This window comes from Microtus oregoni, unplaced genomic scaffold, assembly GCF_018167655.1.
Source record: "Microtus oregoni isolate MIOR12 unplaced genomic scaffold, Mior012 000027F_ref0000203, whole genome shotgun sequence".
Taxonomy (NCBI): Eukaryota; Metazoa; Chordata; class Mammalia; order Rodentia; family Cricetidae; genus Microtus; species Microtus oregoni.
The window spans coordinates 12,262,194-12,279,572 of record NW_024543086.1 but is presented as its reverse complement, the minus strand read 5'-3'; the positions used below and the strand labels follow the sequence as shown (position 1 = coordinate 12,279,572).

General features: G+C 46.1%; 1 protein-coding gene across 13 annotated transcripts in view; it reads right to left on the bottom strand.

The window, feature by feature from the left end:
- Tenm2 (teneurin transmembrane protein 2) overlaps window positions 1-17,379 on the bottom strand; it is a 1,249,250-nt gene that overhangs the window by 56,716 nt on the left and 1,175,155 nt on the right. For all 13 annotated transcript variants that reach the window (XM_041675940.1, XM_041675943.1, XM_041675944.1 and 10 more), the window contains 4 exons: window positions 13,417-13,627; window positions 7,789-7,908; window positions 4,092-4,353; window positions 3,069-3,336 (listed from right to left, as the gene is read on the bottom strand). In XM_041675940.1, the coding sequence (XP_041531874.1) occupies window positions 3,069-3,336; window positions 4,092-4,353; window positions 7,789-7,908; window positions 13,417-13,627 (861 nt within the window). The remainder of the gene's footprint in view (window positions 1-3,068; window positions 3,337-4,091; window positions 4,354-7,788; window positions 7,909-13,416; window positions 13,628-17,379) is intronic.

The following is a 17,379-nucleotide window of genomic DNA, read 5'->3' as shown; positions in this document are numbered from 1 at the left end:
CACAATGGGTGCCAATGAGTTTCAGACCCTGAAAGCTTGTTTGTAAAAATCATGCACTTGTCACAGAGAAGAGGGAAAGGAGAGAGGTGCATTGCCCCGTGATTGCAGCCTTGCGCCTCATGCATTCCCCGTTTGTACATGCAGTGAGCGAAGTCTCGGCTTCTTAGAGTGGTTTGGCGGGAGAGCTGAGACCAGATGCTGAGGTGCCATATGTCTTTAATTGGAAGACTGCTCTAAAAATCAGAGGCATTGTTATATAGCTGTTCCTAGAACATTAAACTCTTAACTACATGTGTCACCAATGGGGATTTTCTGCAGCTTTTGAAGAATCCTGAGATATGCAAGTGTCGATATGAATGAAGGATACGTTTTTGCCTCAGAACAGCAACAAACAGAGCCTACTCAGGCAACCCCACCACTTCAAAGCTTATCCTTTCAAACTGCCAATCATGACCAACTCGGTAGTGACACAGTGCCCATGTCCACCTCGTGGTCTTGATAACACTGCTTTTCCCGGCAAAGTTTCAGGGTTTGTTGACAATCGGGGAACAAGAAATGAACACATCGAGACTGTGGCAGATAGCAAATGAAGAAGGAATCGTCATCTCTGAGGGTCATGTCAAAGGATTTGGGAGTCAGCTTGAAGAGACTCCTAATGACCACACACTGGACTCTCTGACCATTAACAAGCGTAATGACTTCAATGCGTTGAAATACACGAGATATATTTCAGTGTGCGAGTTCATAGTGGTATTTAAGAAAACATTTATTTGCTACCCTTGGAGGATAAGCCAACTCATTATGCTGGAAACCAGTAAATAAGGGAAAGAAGCATGAATTTGTCCTTTCTTTCCTGTGTGAACTGGAGCCCAAATAGCCAAGTTGTTAATGAGAAGCCACCTCTGTATGAAAATATTCTAGCTCATAGTTGAAGACTCAGTGACAGACTTAAAATATCATTCTGTAATCCTTGGTGACCTTAAATATATAAAGACCACACTGCTAAATCTTAAGAGACAACCAGCCTCACGGGGTTTTTCCTGGTAGAACCGCACAATGTCCCTTAGGTTGTCCTGCCCAACCAAACCTGGGCCAGAGGAAGACTCAAGGTCCAACTACTTGTCTGCAGGGGGTTACATAACCACCAATACACACCAGCCAGCAGATATGACTAGAGATTTTATGGGCAAACAACCCAATTTCTTCAATGATTAAATTGTAAGATGAAAGAGAGAAGCAATAGCAAGTCAACTTAATTTAAAGAGAGACGTAGAAAGTGAGATGAAAGTTATTTTTGCATTTTAAAAATCTATTAGCTTATGTCTGTAAATGGGTATGTGTGTGTATGTTTTGTGCGACAATGCTCGTGTAGAGGGAAGAAAACAACTTTTAGGAGCTAGTTTTTTTCCTTCCACCCTGTGGGTTTCAGGGCTTAAACTCAGGCCCTTACTGCTGACCTATCTTGCTGGCCCCAATTAAAAATTTCTTTTTACAAAATTTAAGAGAAAACAACCATTATTAGCATATTGTTTCAAGCAACTGAAGTATTAATATTTTACGATATTAAGGAGACAATTGAAATTTCTTTCTTTTTCTTTCCTACCTTCCTTTTTTCTCTGTCTTTCTTTTGAGACAGGGACTTGCCCAGTGTTGTTCAGTCTAGCCTCAGACTAGTGATCCTATCTCAGATACCTGAGTGCTGGGATCACAGTTGTGTATGACCACAGCTGGCCACCAATGGATAGACCCAACAGCAGTGGGTTGTTTGGCGATACTAAGAAACTGTGGTTTCTAAGTGTTTTTTAGACACATATGTTGACATATTCCAGAAGAAATGATGTGATTTCTGGAACTTTAGAAGAATATATGATGGAGGGGAATGGATTTGAGTTTGGAGAAACAGGATTCAGCATGAGCCGATGACAGAAGCTAGAGAGTACGAGAGTGGAGTGTCATATCTACTTTGTGGTATTGGCTATTGAGTCGAGATGGGCTAAACCAGCTAGGAGACTCTTTAGTAGCCAGTGTTTGAGATGACACGCTCTAGGCGCTCCAGTGACTCTGCTGCTTGAGTTACTGATATAATGAATTGATGAAGCCGCCTGACTGCTGGGGCATCTCCTGAGTACTTGGAACCTGCTGGATGCATTGTCATTGGGAACTTTACCTGTCCTACCCCTGAGCTGTACCATGATGTTTGTGAGGAGGTCTGCTTGAGCCATCAAGTGATTACTGAAGGATTTGTCACTAGGCTCTCTTCACAGAGTAACTACCACCTGATAAAGACTGCCACTCCCAGTGAACATTTCTGAATTTTCTGGCCTCTTTCTTTGGTCATGTTGTTCACAGTCCTTGAGAATCACAAGTAGGAGGATAGAGAGGATACAAGATGCTAGATCCAAATCACCAGCCAGCTTTCTACAAATAGGAAGAAGCTAGCAGATGCCAACCTACTGCTCCAGCTCTCACAACTGAAGGGCCGTTCTCTGAGGTTTGCCGTTCCTGAGGGCAAACAGCTCCAGGGCAAAGCCTGGAAACACACAGTGTGGCCCTCAGATCTCCTGAATCCCCAATTCCTTATTTTTAAGATAGGTTCAGTACCCATTTGCAAGTGTGCTTTCTGGATCATGAACCAGCCCCTGCCTACCTCTGGACATTCATCTGCTTTGACCACTGCATTCTGATCATTGGTTCTCCCAACCATTCTCTCTGTCTGGAGTACCCTTTTTCTGATTCTCACATGGCTCCTTTTGGCCATTCAAGTCTTCAACTAAACACTACTTTAATGAGGAGATTCCATGGCTGTTTACCCATGGCTGCCCCTTCATGCAGTAGGTGCCGTTTATTTTTATTTTCTTTAGTACTAGCACTTAACATGGCTTCATGTTTCCTTCTGCAGTCAATCTCTCTTACATTCGTCCTCCACTGGAATGTAAGTGCCCTGGAAGAGAGATCTTGTCTGTCTTACTGACCACTGTGTCTTTGTCTTTCTTTACTAGAAGAGAGCTCGGAATATATAGAAACACAACAAAAATCAAGAAGGAAAAGTGGGTAAGACCAATACATACCAACAGCATCGGAGAGCCCATATACCCTTTGGCCATAGGCATCAGTCTTGTCCCAGATGAATGTGTAGGCCAGGTTGGGAGAAGCCTGGAATGACTTCTGGAAGAGATGTCCTTCTACAGCCACCATCAGGTGCACCCTGATGAGGTTCAAGGGCACTGTAGACTGGGTCATAGTGATCTTCAACAGCGACTTATACCCGGCGGTTCGGGAGCTGAGATAACGGAGCTTGACATTGGAACCTGGGAGCTCGAGTTCTTCGTGAAGAACCTGGAGGGCAAACATGTGGTTGGTCTACTGTGTCCAACACACCCTTGTGGGTGAGCTGTTTCCAAGCCAGTGCCACTGTGAGCTGCTTCCCGCTGAGGCATCAACCTTCTGTGGCTGCATGGACCACTTTTCAGAGCTGAGACTGAAGACAAGAAAACCAACCCAAACTCCATCCTATGCCATGGGGCTGGGGACCGAGGTTACGATTTTTGGATTAATAATTATTCTTGGTCACTGTTGCGTTTCTCTTATAAAAAAAAAAACCCACACTGTTGGCAAAGATGTAAATAAGAACAGCAGGCTTTATTGCTAGCTGCATGCAAGGAGGCCACGAGAGGCTGTAATTATATGAACCTGCAACTTTCACTGACAATTGGAATAAAGCAACAGGGAGGCAGTAATGTAATATGCCCTCTGTCGTAATGCCGATGTAGATCATTAAAGCGACTCTTATCATGTATCTCTGTGACTAACAGGAATAAAAAGTAATTTGTAGGTGGGTTGCACATATGCATGTTGTTTTTATCTTATTAAAAGCTCTCATGGCTGCCAAAGTCTTGAGCGGCTATCTGCAAACATTCGGAATGTCCGGGAGGGATTCAAACTGTCACCTACAATGGCTATAAATTCTACATTTCTCCTATTCTTTTTTCCTTCCTTTTAATATTAGTTTCTGGTACACTTGGGGGGACAGAGATGGTGGGAGAAAGCTGGACAATCGGGCTTGGTTTGGGAAGTATGGCACCTGCCCTTACCTGGGTCTCGGGCACAATGGGGTTCGCTGCAGGGGAAGCGCTGAAGAAGGTGGACAGAGGGGAAGAGATGATGATCGGATCAGGCCGGACAAAGCCACTGAGGTCACAGCTGGGGATGGAGTTCTCCTCAGTCTTCATGACCAGAGTGTCCATGGCATAAAAGCTGTTCCACGGCAGCCACACTGTGCGCTCCTGGCTCATGAAAGGTGCCCGTTCAAAGTGCAGAGTCAACGCGGCACCCCCGTTGGCAATCAGATCAAACCTGGAGACGGGTCAATAGGGCGATTTAGACTCACCTTCAGCCTCCTTGCTTAAGAGCTGTGGGAGGGACAGAGCTTGGTAGGTAGATGGGTCTGGTTGCAACTTACTGGTTATGAGGCTCTAGGCAAGCTACCAGCCGGCTTTGAGCCAATCAGATTCACCCACCATTCACCTATCACGTGGGAATGATAGGACTGACCAGGACAGGGTGACAGAGAATGAAATGGGCTGATGAGATCAGGGTAGGGGTAAGCTAGAGCTGGCCTACCACCTGTTTTGGGGACTGGTAATTCAGTGTGATTGGCACACATTTGCTTATGTGTCCTCCATGGCTGCCTATGTTCCTGCCACAAGGACAGAACTGAGCCATGGCCACAGGAGCCAGGCAGGCAGCAGGACCTAAGTGACTCACTATCTTGCACTTTGCAGGAAATGCTACGTGATCCTGGCATCAAGCATCCAGTGCTAAGGCTGAGGGACATGCATAGCAGCAGTGTGGTCACAGTCAGAGGGCATGGGCAGGCCCATGAACACATGTTGCCAACCAAACTCTGCTATGCTCTTGGAAATGTGGGCAGTGCTTCTTCAGTCACATTCCTGCTTGTTTCTCAAGAGCTAGATGTGGGGGGAGCTGGCTGCAAGGCAAAGCCGAAGTAGCTTGTGAAGCGCTGCGCCCCAACTTTAAGATGCACTCCACTGCACTCTCAAGTGTGTGGGGGCCACAGTGCTTCTGTCTTTGTTTACTCCGGAATCGCTGCTGCTTGTGTCGTGCTAACAACCCAGTGAGGGTGTGCTGACCAGGGAGGGTATCCTGACTGTCAACATCCGCACCATCCGCACCTGACTGTCAACAAACCGCCCTACTTTGGTTCCATGTCTGGTGATTTTTAGTAGATATACTATGAACAAATAGGGTACACAGGAATATTGAGGTGCATATTGGAACGTGGAGAGAACAACAGTTCACCCTGCAGCTAATTTGGGTATGTGTTTGTTGACTCTTATTGACGTTGGGGACTATTTTGCACTTGATAGAGAAGGAAGCCAGAAGTTTTGAAGCACACCTGCTATCTTGGTAGTTGGCAAGCTGGGGGAGGAGTATCCCTAGTTATGGGCAAGCCTGGGCTACACAGTGAGTTCCTGTCTAAATCACCACCAACATCAACCAGCTGAAAACAATACTGTCCCTAGCTGTTCCTATTGGCATAAAAGAATGAACATGAAGCCGGGTGGTGGTGGCGCACGCCTTTAGTTCCAGCACTCGGGAGGCAGAGGCAGGTGGATCTCTGTGATTTCGAGGCCAGCCTGGTCTACAGAGTGAGTTCCAGGACAGCTTGAGCTATTACACAGAAGATCCCTTTCTTGAAAAACAAAATAAAGCAGGAGTCAACATGAAAGTCTCTGGTCCATACCACATTCTCTAAGGCTGTGCAATTTCCAGGGGTATCACAAATGCACCTTGATACTGTCGTGGTCTTGCAGCCTGTGAAAGCTAAAGAGCTAGGGTATAGGAGGCCGGAGAGGTGATGTGGGAGGTAGATTTGAGCTGTAATTTGTCAGGAAGTGCCTGAGTGGGGGAGGAGAAGAAAGGGACAGAAAGGACCAAGAGTCCCAGGAATGATTTCGTATGTTGTCGAACAGAATTCTTAATGAACCAGCCCAGCTATGTCAACACTTCAATTCTGGCTCACACTTGTAATTCTAGCCCCAGGAAGGCAGAGGTAGGAGGACTGTGGCGAGTTCAAGGCTAGTTTTGGCCATTCATCAAGACGCTGCCTCAAAAACAAAAACACACACAAAAATAAAAGCAACCAAAGGGGCTAGAGATACGTAGTTCAGTGGCAGAATGCTTTGCTGAGCATGCGTGAAGGCTGGCGTTGATCTCCAGGACCACAGAAGTTCACATCCAAAACAAGCAAGCAAACAAATAGAAGTTCCTCAAATAAAGAAGCAAAAACCAAGGAAGAAGGCTGGGTTCAAGCCGGGTATAGTGGTACATGCACACGATTAATGCTAACCCTAACCTAATCATCACAAATGTGAGGCCAGGCTGGGCTAGATGTTAGAAGCATTAAAAAAAGCAAAAACAAAAACAAAAGGCTAGTTTCTAAGGGTGGAAAGGGCCGAAGGCCCTCTGCCTAGGGCACACTTGCTATCCTGGTGCTTCCAAAGAATTTGGTCACAAAGTGCATGTGTGAGACACTAGACATCCAGTGACTGCAGATGTCCTCACATTGGGAGTGATTTGACTTACTACTTTGCACGTTTTCAATGGCATGGAAACAGGACACATTCAGAAGTCAGCAGCTTTTGAATTGTGATCGTTTGCTGGACAGTACAACGGTCTCTTGCAATTCAAGGCAGCAGCAGTGAACCCCAGTTCCCTGTGGGCCACGCTACTGCCAGGGTCATGCTGCAAAGATCTGTGTTGCTCAGCTTGATGGCATCCCATGGTGGGTTTATTGGGATGGCCAGGGCCATCTTCACAGAGGGGTTGAGAGCTTCAATGTAGGGAACAGTGTAGGGTGGGCAGTTGTACGATGGTCATTTTTTTTTTAAAACTCACTTCATGAATATATTAAAACGTTGAAAAGAAGGCTAGACTCTTTCTCAGAGAAACAGAAGAATCGGGTCTTTTCTATGAAGCAGTCATGATTTTCCAGAGTTGATTTTTACAGGAAATCTTGCATTAGTTTTACAGTGACAGCTTCTATCTCTGGAAGAGAACATGGTGTGTGTGTGTGTGTATGCGTGTGTGTGTGTTCAGTCCAGAATGGGTGTTTCCCTGTTTCTGTGGCTGTCTTTTCTTTTTCTGTAACTTTTGACTTCATGCCCGATGGATTAAGGAAGCCATAGAGCTTTCATCTTGGTGGGGACTGAACGGGTGCGCGTTCCCAATCAGAAGATAATAGGGGAAGGTCGCCTCCTTCACACAGCAGGGTGACTGCTAAATGTACTTAATTAGACTTCTCTGATTACAGCCCACCCCCTCAAAACTGTAGCGAAAATAACACAACTCTTAAAGCCACAGATAAAAGCAGAGGGGAACACCGCAGGACACTGTGTCGTGTGGATTCCTGTCACCCTGCACTGCCTTTGATTTAAAATAGGAGTTAGCTTCTAAAAGCTACCTTCCTTTTCTTTTTCTAGAATCCTATCCACCCCTGGTACACAAGGAGCGGCAGTTACCTGACATGGAGACAGGAGGGTGATGGCTGCCAGCCCCCTTGGAGCGCTGACTTTTCTGTTTGTTTTCTGGTTAGAATGTCACACCCACAGTATGGCATGTCTTTGGGAGGATCCTCCGTAGAGGTCTGGGCAGGTGCCTTTTCCCGTGTATTCGAAGCAACTACTTGGTTCGAAGGCAATGATACTATCATTCTTTTTGCATGCACACTTGGTTCTGGGTAGGTACGGGTCCCACAAGGCTACTTACGTGCCATCCTGGCGAGTGATGGTGTAGCCGTATTTTGGGTATTTGACAAAAGACACATTCACACCAACCAAGGGAGTCCCATCTGTGGTCACTACTTGGCCTCGGATCAGAGAAACCAAGCTGAGAGAGAAAAAAAAAAAACATGGGTGCATTAGATACATGTAGAAAAACAGAGAGAAGAGACTCGCTGTATTCCTCTTCCCTGCTGCGGCTGCTTCCTTATTCTTGCCTGATACTTAAAACTGGGAGAAGAACATCAATGTTAAATGTTAGCTGCACACAGCCATACCTCATAGGGAGGTATGGGCAAAAGGGGATGTCTCGATGCAAGAACACGGACATTCTGGGACGAAATCCCTGGATAGCGATGCCTACTCCCCGGGCTGGCCAGCCTAGTCTCCTGGGCACGTTCCTTTAGCCTTGGCCCTGCTCCATTGTTTGATGTCATTTGGCACTGCTCTGGCTTGAGCTTCAGGCTGCTCCTCATCACTCACGTGTGAGCTTTGGCCTGGCACAGAGAGTATTATGCCTGGATGAGAGCTTCCCCATCTGGCTGCTCATTTCCTAATTTGGCTTTGGAGCAAGGCCATGCTACTCTTCTCCTAGAGGCTGGGATGTCGGGGAGTGCCGAGGAGCACACCAAGGTTTGCGACAGGGCCCTCCACGGACACTGTATTTTGCTACCCTCAAAGAGCAAAATTTCTTACAATCTACAAGAACCCCAGGAAAAGAGAATCTTACAGATTTTGGGGGATGCAATGAGTGAGAATATTTTGGAATCTCGATTGAATACAATTACAAATTTCCCTCCTAACGAAATCCTGTTGTCTTAGGAGAAGAGTTGCTGAAATTCTACTCTCTCTCTCTCCCTCTCTCTCTCTCTCTCTCTCTCTCTCTCTCTCTCTCTCGGTCATACTCTTCTCTCTACAGACAACAGTAATTAGAACTTTCCCAAGAATCACAGTTTCCAGCTATCTGGGAAACCCTATAAATCCAAGAGTAGCTACAGCACAGGTTGACTTCCTTTTCTGAGATGCTAGGACCACTAGTACCTCTGTTTTCCTATTCTGGAATATCTGCATATCCATAATGAGAGCTATCTTGGGGATAAGACATAAGTCTAAACAATTCATATATGTTTCATATACATCTTACGAAACTGCCCTAAAGGCAATTTGATAGTGTATTTTTAACAACTTTGTACATGGGGCAGATTTTCAAGGGATGGGATTCGGGCCTTGGAGTGTCATGCTGGTATGTGGCAAGTGTGGGATTTTGGAGTATTTTGGATTTTTCTGAGTTGCCAATGCTTAACCTTTGCTTTAAACAAATCCCAAAGCAGGAGAAATGTGTATTTCTTCTCCCTAAATTCTCTTGTGTCCACGAAGAAGCAGGACACTCAGAAGCTCCATCCTTGTACTAAGCTCCGAGTTGACAACACCAGTTTTTCAGCTGTCCTGCTGGCCTTGGAGACAGGGGGCGATTTGGTGAAAGCAGACAGCTCTTGAGCCTCCCAGGTTGTTGGGCACGCTCCCAATTTCTGGACTAGGCAATCGAGCTGACCTGCTCTTTGCCAGAATCTTGTCAAAGAGTTTTGGAACACACTTCCTTTACCGTCCCAGGCATCCTGAAAACTGGGGATGCTGTCCCCAAGCATCTCTTTCTATTAGCAATGCTCCTCACTGTTCAGCTCCCACCCTTTGATGATCTGGGGGTGTTCAGGCCATTCCACTGGCATTTCTAATTGTCTGCTACTGGCTGCCTAACAGATGAATCCCATTTTGAGCTGCTTTCAACCACAGTGCTAGAGTCTTCTGAGGGTGGAGAACGAGTTTATAAAAATAATTCTTTTGTTCAATTCCATTTTCTTATCTTAGCTCCAACTAAGACTCCTTCCAAACTTCACCAGACACTACCTTAAAATCAAGGGTGTTGTTGATGATCACAAGGTCCATAGCACTCGTGATGTGAAGACAAGATTGGGCGTGTGTCCTACCATGGGGTTTTCTCTCTTCTTTCCCGCTACAACTGATTTTTCTTTTAAATCCACTCCACAGCATTAGGCTTTGTGGAATGCTACAAGGAATGACAGGGGTTCAGCTCTCTGATTTCTCCTGTTCTATTTTCCCATTCCCCCATTGTTGCTGATTTCCTATCGTTTCCAGACAGCTGACTTGCAGAAAAGATCCAGCGAAGACATGTTAGCGGCTCATGTCTATTTATGATTATTGATGTGTAACAATTATCACATTATCTAGATAGTGAGGTCTGCTCCATAAATTACAGTGGTGGGGCCAAAGCGTTTTACTTATTTTTGTCTGCCATTATCTAGAAGACCGCCTCTGTGGCGGTCTTGAATTAAGTTTTTCTTTGTTCCTGATTCTGTCCGTTATTACTTGTCAGACGATAGTGCACTGAATTCCACGTGCTTGCTAAACTTCACCCTGTGTCTTGGAGAACTAATTTGTCCTTCTGAATTACGTAGCCACACAGAGGTATTGGAAAGCGCTGCCTCCTCAGGCTCCCAAACAGCTTCCTCTGAAGTAACTAACCCTCCTTCACTCAGCTCTGTGCTCTGCTTCAGACCACCACACAGTTTTGGGATCTCTGCCGACTCCATCATATTTTGGGTCTCCTTCAGGGTGCCTCCCGGATGTGGTCTCGCATAGCGGGAACATTAAGATGGTATCAGCAGCAGGAGGAACGAAGTGTAACGGGGAGAGTATCTGTAAGTGACTGGCTGAGGATAGACACTGAAATGCTAAGTAGGAAGGGCAGGGAAAGACTAAGGTTATTAGCAGAGCGGACAGCTCAAGCGAGCTGCATGGACCTCACTAAAATGCTATAGTGGAGTGCGAGTCAGTCACAGTTCTTTGTGAAGACTGTGTTCATAACGGAAAGGAAGCAAGCCCTCACTGGCACTGTGCCAGAACTAAGATTTGCAAGTGGGAAACGTCTTTCATTTTGGCCAGAGATTTGTGCCTGGCTCTCTCTTTTCCTTCCTTCCTTCCTTCCTTCCTTCCTTCCTTCCTTCCTTTCTTCCCTCCCTCCCTCCCTCCCTCCCTCCCTCCCTCCTTCTTATTTCTTTCTTTTTTTTTTTTTTGGCAGAATTCCCTATGTAATCTTGGCGACCATGGAACTCACTTTGTAGACCAGGCTGGCCTTGAACTCACAGAGATCCTCCTGCCTCTGCCTTTTAAGTGCTGGGAATAAAGTTGTGTGCTAACATGCCCAGCCTTGCTTCTTTCCTTTCCTTTCCTTTCCTTTCCTTTCCTTTCCTTTCCTTTCCTTTCTTTCCTCTTTCTTCTCTCTCTCTCTCTCTCTCTCTCTCTCTCTCTCTCTCTCTTTCTGTTGAGGCATACCTCTCTTAAAATACATAGCAACATTACTACATGTTGTATAGTAATATCATGCTAATTTTGCTAATCAGAAAGATGAGATTATGCCTAATATAACTCAGTTAGTTTAGGGGGAAACAGAAGAAGAGTGGGATAATGATCTCTTCTATAATATCTTTTATTTTCCTTATTTATCTTTAGTAAAATTAGGACCTAAGGTAACCCTGTGAAGAACTCTCATGTTCAAAAGAACTGCCAAAGGCAACATGACAGGGTGAATGCCTGTAATCTCAACACCTGGGTAGTGGAGACAGGAGGATTGCTGTGAGTTCATGGCTAGTCTGGGCTACAGTCATGGGCTTCCTTCCTTCTGGTCGAGTCAGGTTATAGAGTATAGAGTATGACCCTGTCTTGAATAAGCACAGATACATAAAAAATGAAGAGAGTTGCCAATAATTGGGGTTATGCAGCTTTGCAGAAAGCTTCTGTGGGGCTGTAGAAAACTGGCTGTCCCGCTACCCAGCCTTCTCCATCCCAGCCTTCTCGGCTCTCAAAGGAGGGATGGGGACTTAGTCCTAGTCAGATGATGTCTTCTCCCTAAAGTCCAGTGAGTGACTTCCAATAGAATCACCTATGAAGTTAGGTTTCTGACTTGTGCTGAAAGAGGAAGTGGGGTGAACAACTTATTTCCATGGGTACTTTTGAACCTAGCTGAGTGAGGATAGAGGCTGGGCAAGCAAGGGGAGACAGTGGGCATTACAGTGAGAGAGGGTGACATAAACTGTGTTCTAGTACACAGTTGGATTGTGTGGCTGTGGTGAACCAAAGCACAAGGCATATTGCAAAGAGTTAAACAAATTTTACATGTTTTAGTACAAAGAAATGATAAATATTTAAGGCGACAGATATTCTAACTATCCCGTTCTGATCATTATGCAATGTATGCACTTTTCAAAAATATCACACTGTAGCCCATAACTATGCACCATTATCATGTACCAATGAAAAATAAAAAACGGGCTGGCTGAAATAGCTCAGAGGGTAAAGGTGCTCACTAAGCCTGGCTGCCCGAGTTTGATCCCAAGGATTCTCTGTTGGAAAGAAGAAACTGACTCCCATAGGTTGTCCTCTGACCACCACGTGTGTACTGTGGCACTCCCCCACATAAATATAACTATAAAACAAACTAAAAAATTGTAATAAACTGAATGCAAAAGAAAGGTAAAACAACGACAACACAGACTCAAAAAGAGGTAGAAGAGAGATGGATAGGGTGGGGTCCTAGAAAGGGACATGATTGTCTTGCTCATGCTCCTGAAATCTAGGGACTGGGGGGGAGGATGGACCAATCTGCAGTTTGTATTCCTTCAGGTGAAAGAGCAGAGAGATGGGGTAGGGTGTCCCCCAAAAGACTATGCCAACCTTGGTCACAGTAGCATGTGCCTGGACATCTAGCTTTGGCCAGGGAGTCAATCATGTGTGCCAGCCAAGTGTCCATGCCCCGCTAAGCCTGCTACTTTCCCTCATAAGTGTCTAGAAGACAGAAGGGGATGGGCTGGGAGGGTCTCTTACGACCAGACCTTCCAATTGCTCTCTTCTGCAGGGTACAGGTCTGACCTGCTCTGGTATGAATAGATGGTCACATTGACACAAAAGAAATTAAAAAATCTGACCTCTAATTGTTCATAAACTCCAGATTACCAACTGAGAGCAAAATGAGCAGGAAAGAAGGAGGAGACTTGGAGAGAAATGTTGGGCTCAGAACCTTGGGCTCTAGAGGGCATCTACATGGGGGTTGTGTGAGCACCAGCGACAACGTGCATAGCATCATCCCAGGTACTCAATACATCCCTCTAACTGGCATTACCGCGACTTTAAGATGCCATGAATGATAGGATATGTTATCAAGTTAATAACAGCTTTGGAAAACACTCCATCGAATCAACTATTTCAGCAACGCTCAAACAAAAGCCTCTCTCAGAGGCATTCCAAAAGGGATTTAAATCATGACAAAAATGTCATAGAAGAACGGATCATAAAAAATCATCTCAAAACTCACAATCAACAGGTATTACCATGAGGTTCTGGGCTGAAGGTGTTCCAATCCTGCAGGTCAGCCACAGCTCCCTACCCGAGTGAACAAAGTGTCTTCAGCGACCTGTGACAATAAGTTGCCTCAGGGGCAGTTTCCAGGAAATGGGTCCAATGAAAAAGACAGATAATGTCTTTTTGCTCGAATAGAAAAAAGAGTGGGGACCTCAGTGGCCTGCAGGGACAAGAGGGTACCTACCTGCTATTGAAGGGGTTGTCTCCAGGAATGATGTGGGTGCTGTCCTTGCCTGCCAGGAGCTTGATGCGGTCATAGAAGGACTTCACTGCAGGCCAGTCTGTCTGGCCTTGCTGAATGATGTCCAAGGGGTCCCGGGACCCCCGACAGAGGAGGCTGTTCTGACAGGCTGACTGTAGGCAGCAGTCAGGGTCCAGACAATCCACCAGGCCATCTGGAAGGGCAGAAGCAGAGCCAGGGTCATAGCACTGCGTGGCACCAAGCCACTTGGAGATGCTGAGCCGCTAACACGTTTGTTACCATCAAACCTTCCCATGGGCCCGAGACTGGCAGGTTTCGCACAGCAAGCCTTGGATAATTGCAGCTTCCCCCACACAGAGAGTAAATGATGGAAGGAAACAGCTGAAAATATCAACAGTCGCTTCTCTGGTGTGAGCCTCTTTCTTTGCTTTATTACATTTTCCTAAAATCCCCTCTTCTTACTACCGCGAACGGATATTGTTAGAGTGATTTGGAATAAAACCCTGAACTTTTCTTTTAAATGACACAGCATAAGAATCACCCAGAGACTGTTCCCAAGGGCCTGTGCCGACTGGGTGTACACTAACGGAGGTGTGGGCTGCTGTCACTCTTCCTCCCTTGGAGAAAACCAGGCCAGCCCTCCTCCCCCTAAACCAGGGAGGGAACTGTTAACAAGATGGAGAACGAGGTGCCGTGTGTGTGTGTGTGTGTGTGTGTGTGTGTGTGTGTCACCTCTTCAAGGAAGTGTGGAAATAGTATTGTGTGGCCACCAGGATAAGAAGTCGCTTCCATTCTGTCTTTTTGAGTAGGATACTTTCTAGATTCCTGCGCTTTTACCCCTTTCCTTGGCTGCTCCTATTCACTAACCTGCCATGTTACACACACTGGAGTGCTGGTCACATGCTGGCACCTGTCTGGAAGGAGCTGACAGGGCCAGGGAGAGACAGACAGGAAACCCACTGTTTAAAGCCAAGTTTGGGGGTGGTCTTTTCACTCAGGAAACCCTCCTGATAGTGCCGTTGGCGAGGTTAGCATTATGCATTGTGGCTCACCTTCCCCGTTTACATGCTGACATTCTAAACCGCAACGAGAAGGGGCTTTAGGGTGGAACTAAGCTCCTAAAGCTCTCATGGAGGGGGGAGTTCTTCTGTAACAGGTACCTTGAGGACTCTTCTAAGTTCCCTTTTCTGCCCTCTGAGGACACTGAGAAGGAAGCAGGCCATCGCCTGACACTCAGTTCCCCAGGGCCTTGGCTTTGAACTTCCCAGTCTCACCCATAACAAACAGTTGTGAACTGTGTAAGCCACACTGACTACGGTGTTTTGTTGTAGGAGCACAAACCGGTTGACTTCGCTAGGAGCTCCTGCCCTGTGCATCTCGGGTCCTGAAAGAATGGCTCGCATCAGATGCCCACAGACAGAATCAAGGACCTGCCTCAGGCCTCCCCATTGACAGCCTCCAGAAGCAGGTCCTGAAAGTCTGCGCGTCAATCATGATTCTCAGGCGATTCTATTACACAATACATTTTAGAAACCATTGTTATTGAGACCAACTTCCTCGTAGGGGGAATTAATTACATCTTTATGCTTGCCTCTATAGCTATATATTCAGTGAGAGATGAACAGGGCCTTATTAAATCTACATGTATGCCTCCTTCAGTGTCCAGCAGAGAATGGGGACCCTCAGCAAATGTCTGTTGAACGAGTAAATGACCGTCTCCATTCCTCACATGTCCGAGATGGCCACGGACTAGAACGTTCAGGGCAGTGTTTGCTCTTCGGAATTCCCTATCAGAACGAGGCTTTTTATTGAACGCACAGTAGAAAAAGCTTGAGAATAACTTAGCTGATGCTTCCTGAATTTGATAGAGAGGCATATTTTTTTTTGGCAGGGAGGGGGGAAATAATTAGCATCATAAAAGTGTGCTCTGCAATCGTGGACTGCGCCGTGACAAACGCTTGTCCAGGGCTGCCGAATCAGTCCTGGCCGTGGGCTTTGCGTTTACAACAATGTAACATTTTTTTTTGGCATTCTCCTTTCCCTTCGGTCCCACTAATGAAATTGAAATATGTAATTTCACCGAAGTTCCTCTGTAATTTAGCAATTAATGTACAATTAATTTAATGCATTACTTTCTTTTTTAGCAAACAAACAAATTAGGAGGTGGCGTGTTTTGCTCGGCTGTAAATTCCTGAAACTAGCCTCTCTCATTTTCCACGTGGGCAAATGCTGCGTGGTGTGCCTTGTAACACATTTAGGTTTACAAAATTCCCTAGAAATGCAGAGTCAGGCGGGTGGGTAGGCAGACGCCGTGTGAATTTAGAGACTTTGGAAACCAAGGTTCCTAGTAGCTCAACCCTGTGTGCTGACTGAATGCGAGACTCCCAGAGCCCAAGGAAGCTGAAGCCCTAGAAACAGTCCTGGGGGGACGGACAGCATCTTGGCAGCAGGCTGATCCAGGAACACAGCCCCAGATCCACGGTCTGATTGTTCAATCTGGATTTGAGGGCCATTGGCAGAACAAGGAAGAAAAGGGGAGGAAGATAATTGCCTTGAATTCTGCCATGAACATCACGTCCGTGGACTGCCGCACTAGACAGAGGGAATCTACACAGAGCTCCTGCTTCAGGTTTTAAAAATAACCCACTGAGATCCACACTTCTATTCAGCGGCTAAGAAGCTTCTCAGGTGAGAAGCAACCCACTGTTGTTAGCACTATAGATTTCTTTTAAGGTCGCTGGCCTCTTCCCATTAGGGGCCCCATCCATCTCTGGTGGCCTTGCCCTCCTACAGCTGGGAAGGGTTTCTTCCTCCTCCAGCCCATTTTCTACTCCCCACCCCACATTACCAGCTAGAGGACAAGTATGTGCGGGCTCAAATAATACCCGGAGACAGTTTTCCTATTAAGCACCAAGCATTCTGCTCCCCCCAACTGGCAGGCTTTCTTTCTCTCTTTCTGGACTTTCCCCCCTGTTTTGTTGATACTGGGATTTTTTTTTTCTTTTTCTTTTCTGTCTTTAATCTGAGGGTCCAGTCTGGCAAGAGAAGGCCTAAACACATCAGCAATAGCGGAAGAGAAATACAAAGAAAAGGAAGGAAAAGAGAGGAGGAAGAGATGATCTCCTTCCATCTACTTGGAATTCTCGGCCTCAGTGGTAGCATTTGGGGTGTGGGTGTTGTGAGGGCAGCGGCACACCCCATGACTGTAATGATCTCCTCATGCTGTGTGATCGCTGACTGCTGCCCCCAAACACTTTCCGAGGACTCCGCGAACTTTAAATTGGCCCTCCAGTCTCCCAGTGGCCTGTCAGTCACGAGAATCGCATCTTTATGCTAGCAAGCCCCTTGGATGGAGTCTGACATTGCAATCTTCAGTAAATTACCCTGTCACTGACAGTCTCGCTGTTATCTTGCAAACAATCAAGCAGGCAATCAAACCACTCTGCATCGCTGGTTCAGGACCTGAGAGGCCAGGCCATCTCCATCCTGCAGGGTGTCCTATTTGTTTATTTATTTATGTACCTACTTATTTGTTTGGCTGCACTTTTTTTTTTCCTGGGGAGGGTAGGTTCATTCTGACTCAGCAAGTGGGACACTTCCCGGGTGGCCCACAGCGGTGACACATCTGCTCATCTGCCCTCATCTGCTTCAGTTCGCTCTGGGGAACGTGGCCTTGGAGTCCATTCTAGGTGCTTTCTGTCAGGACTGAGGCCAGTTCACAGCCTTGGCTGATTTTTCCATGCACATATGTTACACGATAATTGGACTGGCATTTTCAAGAAAATGAGGGCATGAAGCATCTCTCTGGGAACAAGATTGAGCCTATTATTTATTTATTTATTTATATTTTAATATTAATTTGATTAAGTCAAGTCACACCAAGGCTCTTTAAAAATATCACTTTTCTGTTCACAATTGTTTTGACGTAGGAGCTCACGTAACCCA